The following is a 6,692-nucleotide window of genomic DNA, read 5'->3' on the forward strand; positions in this document are numbered from 1 at the left end:
GCCCACTAGGGAGCACCCTGAGGTCGGCAATGTGTGCAGTGTGTGCAGTTTAGGCTTTTTGACATTCTGCTTAGTTTTAAAGAGTTTCTATGCACACAGAGTGAAACAGAAATGCATTTGTTTCCTGAATGGTATATACACTTTTTTTGAGGTATTTAGCTTGTTTTCACTGGGCTAGGTCTTCCTCCATGGTCCATGCTTCTTCTGAGACATGTGAAGCTCCACCGTGTCTCATGTTTGCAGCTAACACAATGACACTGAAACACAACATGCTTGGAGGAGATCACTAACTCTTCAGTTCTGTTATGTAAGCTAATAGATGCCTGTGATTGTTGGCCAGGCTGAATGACTGGCGAGGGAAGAGGTACATACCATGTGATAACCTCTGCATTGAATTTAATACAGTACAGTTAATAATTCTTGTGTCTGCTGTGAGTGTGTTGTTGCTCCCATGAGCTCTGTGGAATGCTGTGTTTTTTCTTTCTTCTTTTTTTTCCCTTCAGCACCGCCACCAGTGGATTGATTTAAAGATTCTAGCAATTTTCCCACCTAATTCTGCTCTCTCTCTCTCTCTCTCTCTCCCTCTCTCTCCCTCTCTTTTCCCTACTCCAGGTCGTAGAGGGCGCCAAGGGAAAAAAGAAAGACGGGCGACAACGGGAGAAAACTGGTCAGTCGTAACAGCTGCGTGTTCCACATGGTATGTTAACATCAACAGCTATGCAAATAGGAGGGGCTAGATCAAGCTGATGCCAATTACCAGGACCACCCGACTCTGGAAAGCCACAAAAAAAAATGTGCTTCATAACAATTCCTTTCTTTCCCAGTGCAATTGAAACACATTCCCACTGATAACATGCAGACACAGCCGAACAGGCCGTCCCATTGTTCTCTTAATGCCACACTGAGCTGATCACTGGAGAATGTTTTAAAAGCCTCCCAATTCTGTGAGCTCACCATGGACCCAGTATTTGAAACATTTGAGTTCTGAAACACAGTCTGGACTTGAGGACTGGCCACCAGCGTTAGGAGCGTTATTCAACAAAAGTGATCAATTACAAATGATCGCTTGCTTCTCTTGAACTTTACTCCTAAATTTCAGAATAACGTAATGTTGGCAGCTGATTTTGATTTAGTTTTAGGTTTTTGCCTAAACTTTGTATCAGATTTAGTCTCATTTTAGTCTTTTATCTATGAGTACACTTAGTCTAGTTGTAGTCCATTAAATAAAGCCTGTATTTTTAAAAGTTTTACAATTTGAGGTATTATTTATTACTAAATCTAATAAACAGTAGCTTAAAATGTTACATTTAAAAATTCTAAATTTTGGAAGGTATATAGGCATTATTATATTATATACTATAAATTATATTTCTTCAAATATATTTTGCATTTACTTAACAATAATATTAAGTTCAAGACTATCACAATACGAGACTGAGTCTGACTATGAATCATTTGCCAACAGTTGACAGCAGTGACACTTAGACACTTCATTAAACAATTCTGGGAGTAGACTCCTCTTCACTAACTACATTTACTTTGACTTTATTCCAACCTGCCTCTTTCTCTGTGTAGAGACTGCTCGACTGGACGGCTTTGGAACATTACTCTGAAAACAACTTTAGATATATCGGAGCAGTATTTGCCCCATGTCACAGGTCTGTGAGGAAGAAAGAAGGTTTTTTAAAGATAGAAATGGAGTCTATGCCATTTAAATCTAAAATCTCCTCATACTTCTAAAGTAAATCCCACTTTCTTCCCCATAATCATGTGACATAGCGGCAGATACTGCTGTGTGTTCTTTGTGCCGTGTCTAAAATGATTTCAGATTGTGGTTCCCGAGTCTTCTGAGAAGCAGCTCTAAACAGAGAGCAGTGGGAAATGGGAAAGCGCTCTGATAACAGCAAAAATACAGAGCGTTCCTGTTTTGATTTTATTGTGGTTTCAAATCAGAAATAACAGGGCATTAATCAGTTTTTGCATCATCGTTTACCTTTTATTCGTTGATGTAAAGTGCAAAACATTGCTTTTTTGTCACATCACATTATTGTCATATTCAAATTAATATTTTTATTCAGTTCCTATCTAGATTTTGTTGAGAAAAACAGATTGTCAAAGAATGTTTTCCATCATAGTTTTCATGAACAAGGTTAACTCTGATCTGTACTAACACACATACTGGTGTAATGTAAGTCAAATCTACTGTATTTGTAAAGAAACTGGCATCAGACTGAACACCATGTTACATAGCTTTTGGCTTTGGACATGAAAGACTTGCTTGATTATAATTATAAACAACACTATGGTCCAGTGTGGTGGGTCTGCTAAGATGATGCTATTTGCTCTATTTCTATGAATTCAAAAAAGAAATAGAAATCAAGTTCAGACGTGTGAAAGCCAGATGTGTAAAGCTTATTCTGACCGTCTCTGACCTCTTCTGTTTCATGTTTATAGATCTGCACTTGTTTCATTATTGTTTTCCTGGGAAAGAGATCACTGGAAACGCTTTGGCAGAAGAACAGGGGATGGTTGGAGTACTGTGTGCAGCTTTCACATAAACGCATGGTTTTCACGAGGAGGACATCTTTTGATTTCGCATGAGCATGAAAAAACTCATTCTTTCTGTCAGCGGCACAGGACATCATGCGCCCGGTGCAAAGACACTGCCGTCAGTGGGATGCTCCTTTTGCATCGATTGTGGAGCAGTGACACACAACAAATGGCACCCAAGCAATTTTGTGACCAAAGATGTGGGGGACAAAAGAGCATCGTGGAACCCGACAGAACCCTAGGGACACAGTTTTTTTAAAATCACCTTCTCCACTCGCCTTATATTTTTTTCTTCTCTGACCCACAGAGTCAGGCTGTATAATGCTGTTTTTTGGAGATCTTGTACATAAAATCAAAAACTGTATAAATTCTAAAAAAAAAAAAAAAAAAAAAAATGTAGCTCACAAATTTGTGAATGCACTGGCTAGGGAAAGTGCATTAAAGTGAGATGGAATGAAATGCTGATGCTGATTTCAACTTTAAGGGAAAGCTTGGGTGTTACTTCACATGCGTTTATGTAATTATTCACAAAAAAAAAACATAAAAAGTTTTTACATGACAACAAACTTGCTTGATTTTAACAGGGAGTTTACTTTAAAACCTACTGCAACTCTCAATAATGATGACAGAGTCAGCGTAGCTGTAGTCCTGTTTCCAGGTTTCCTCAGAGTACTAATATTTCGATGCATGTAATTCACCTTATTTTTTGATTTCTTTTTCTTTTTAAACCACATAACGAGGAGTGGAAAACTGTTCTGTGTGCGCATTCATAGCTCTGCCATTTGTCACTAATGTTGATTTCTAACAACACCACTGCACCAACAGACTCAAATGGGAGAGTGAATGGACACAATTCATTCATATCTGGCTTCATTAAGGATTCACTGTGTCCCTATATGCAGCTGAAGGTTTACCATGCTATGCAGTGACAAACCTGAAGCAGGGAGATTGAGCAAATGTATCATGTCGACTGGCACGCCGTGCTAAATTTTAAATGTTCTTATGTGTATTGGCTCCAAGATGTAAAGGTCTTTCTGTAAGCCAAACGTTTGTAATCATTCTAGCAGTGTTTTACTAGGTTTTAAGGCTGCTGTGGTCTCCAGGGGCATTTTTTCTTTCTGGTTTTGGTGAAATATTTCCTTATGTTGAGCATACTCAAAACAGATCACGTTCAGGCATTCATGGATCCAATCTAATAACAAACGTATGACAAAGCATACACTGGATGATTGAATTGATTATTTAAGCTTAAAATAAATTGTGTTCCAACTCTCTAAATGTGTGGTTTCATCCTTGAAATAAAAACTGGATCAATGTGGTCTACTAGCTGTGTGAAACTGAATTTGACATAATGTAAAGCTCTATAGGTCTTTGTCAGTCAAGTATGAATTTTGCATATTGATGTTACCAACATGCCATTATTTATATACATTATACAGTATTTTCACAATGGAAAAAGGTAAATAGGGTTGGTCGGTATCCACATCATACCGTCTCAGAATATTAATACAGTATACCTGTGGGGTAGGGGTGGGTGTGTGCACTGTGGCGCTGAATAAGCCTCATATCTGTGAGTGTGGGTCCCCTCATGAATGTATTAACATTAACGAAATCTTTGGTTTTGTACCTAAAGGGGAACATCTACGATTGTGGGGAAACACAGTTCTCTCTGGTTTGTTTACGTTCAGAAGCTCCGCGTTTTTTAAGGTGAAATGCTATGTTTGAGGAAAAAAATTACTCTTGTAATAAGTCAATATTACCCACATTTTTATTTTTTTATTTACCCAAAAAAAAAAAAAAAAAAAAAGATAAAGCCTAGCACCGGACAGTGTTAGTTTCATATTTTACTCATTTATATATCCTGTGGCTTCTTAATCACATTAGACCACTTTCCAACACACAAACAGACCTGAGAGCTAGCAAATTGTGAGGAAACATCCTCTGAGTTTTATAAAAAGTGTTATTTGATTACAATCATGAACGTCACCTTTAAAGATACAGAACAGAAATTTGACACACCCTATGTCATAATTTTGAAATACCACCCTCATTTTGAGATAATGTCCACATTTTTAAATACCACATTATATTGTATTACTGTTATACTGCCCAATCCTAGTAAAGAGCATCATTTTATTTTTATCTTTGGGCAGCTGTGACAGCACTAATCCTGGAGAGGTATGAGCAAAGTGAGAGGATTCTATTCAGAGAGACTTAGCAAGGATACCAGGGACTGTTACTTGGATAAATGGTCAGTTTTTTTTAACATTACTGCTCCATATGGCCAGACCATAAAGCTGGAGTGCCGAACTTGCATTGCTGCCAAAAACCTTATACTTGGATATTACTAACCAATTTTTTAGGGTATAAGTAAGTATACCTATGAACGGTTCCCAAAATATAAATCCCCTGAATTCTACAAAAGGGTGTAGCATTACAGGCTGATAGTCCAAAGATGTTATGCTCAAAATGTTACAATTTTATTCATGAAAACTTATTTATTTTTTAAACCAGTGGTCAAATGGGTGTCTGATGAATGTCACTACATATATATAGCTGATTATTTCTACCTAAAATATCTTCCAACGTATGCATTAATTTGTATATTATATCTTTACAGCAATAAAGATGAAGCATTTAGCAAAGAATTTCACATATTTAAATTTAAAATATTCCCTATATAAATATTCCCTAGAGGAATTCCCTAGTAATATTTCCATCGTGGGACTTAGTAATTACATTTCTCACAACATTATCACATTATTAAACCTGCAAAAGGAAGCAAATGCTCAGAGTTTAGTAACTTCAGTACCGTTTTGGCCACAGTTTACTTCTAAAATGGCAGCAAATATCTGTCTGTATACTTTGCCTTTCGATCACCAAGCAGTATAGTATTACTGTGTTAGACTTGTTCAAAAGTGGAAGCCGAAGCTCAAAAAAAAGGCTACTTGTTTTGTAAATCTAAACATAAATTGATTTAGTGGGGAAGATTTATGAACACCTCAGTGAAGGTAAGTATTAGCAACATGCTAGCTAGATAGGCCAGATCAGTATGCAAAGGAGGCAGGGAGTGTCATATTAATTGAACAGAAGATTTTTTTTATCTACATCTCGCCGTGCTGTTGTAGCTCCTTCAAGCTCGTATAATGTATTTCTGATATGAAACCAAGGCTGTACTATATTTAAGAACGCAGTTCCCATTATCTGCTCCATTTAAAAAAGGGCAATGAGTGCATATATGAGACATTATAGTGTCACATGCCAAATTACTCAGTATTACAGTGGTTCAAGGGTTGCACAATAATAATAAAAGTAATGACACTTTATGCTAACCCTGTCTGTGTCTACTGCACAAACAGAAAACATACATTAGACAACTTCAGCAACTTATTTGATCAGACGTCTAAATGCTTGTTTTTAAAGCAATTTTCTCTTCAGTCATGGCCATTTCTTATCAACCCACACATGCTAGCACTTGCATAACACAGTGCTAACATCTTGGGAGGATGAAGACAGCACATGCTTCCTCTGAGACATTTGAAGCTAGCCAACATTTCTTTTCAAACTGCTGCTAATGGAATTTCGTTAGAATGCTCAATATGCTTTGCCAACGTCTTTATTGGCTACTGACATTTTGCATTTCTTTTTCTCATTTTGGTAGCCCTTCCTTTGAAGTGTGTACTCTGTTTGGTACATAGCCCTCCCCCTCAACCCTACCTCTCTTCCACAGAAATTGAGACACCCCTACACCTAGGAAATCGTGTTTTATTTGATGGTGTGGGCTGCTTCAGATTCAGAATTAATGTGTGCATGCACTCAAAAGGTCTTTTTTTTTTCATCAAATTTAATTCACCCTCAGGCCTATGCTAGAAAATTCTGTAATAATTGTATATGAGTTACTTTTATTGTTACTTATTAATATAATTATTTCGTTTAAACGAACATTACATAATATTAGCTTCAGACCATATCACCGTTTGACTTTGCCATGTGTGACGTTTCCATGTTTGATGTATGACAACTCTCCCACTATTCACAACTCTTTCACTATTCAGTATTCTCTCTCTCTCTTCCACTATTCAGTACTCTCTCTCTCTCTTCCACTATTCAGTACTCTCTCTCTGTCTTCCACTATTCAGTAT

General features: G+C 37.1%; 1 protein-coding gene across 2 annotated transcripts in view; it reads left to right on the top strand.

Annotated features, from left to right (window-relative positions):
• ank3b (ankyrin 3b) overlaps positions 1-3,816 on the top strand; it is a 127,385-nt gene extending 123,569 nt beyond the window's left edge. For both annotated transcript variants that reach the window (XM_066662595.1, XM_066662596.1), the window contains 2 exons: positions 613-697; positions 2,455-3,816. In XM_066662595.1, the coding sequence (XP_066518692.1) occupies positions 613-678 (66 nt within the window). In that variant the 3' untranslated portion in view covers positions 679-697; positions 2,455-3,816. The remainder of the gene's footprint in view (positions 1-612; positions 698-2,454) is intronic.
• Positions 3,817-6,692: the final 2,876 nt, after the last annotated feature.

The sequence above is a fragment of the Hoplias malabaricus genome, chromosome 3 (genome assembly GCF_029633855.1).
Source record: "Hoplias malabaricus isolate fHopMal1 chromosome 3, fHopMal1.hap1, whole genome shotgun sequence".
In the NCBI taxonomy this organism is placed as follows: Eukaryota; Metazoa; Chordata; class Actinopteri; order Characiformes; family Erythrinidae; genus Hoplias; species Hoplias malabaricus.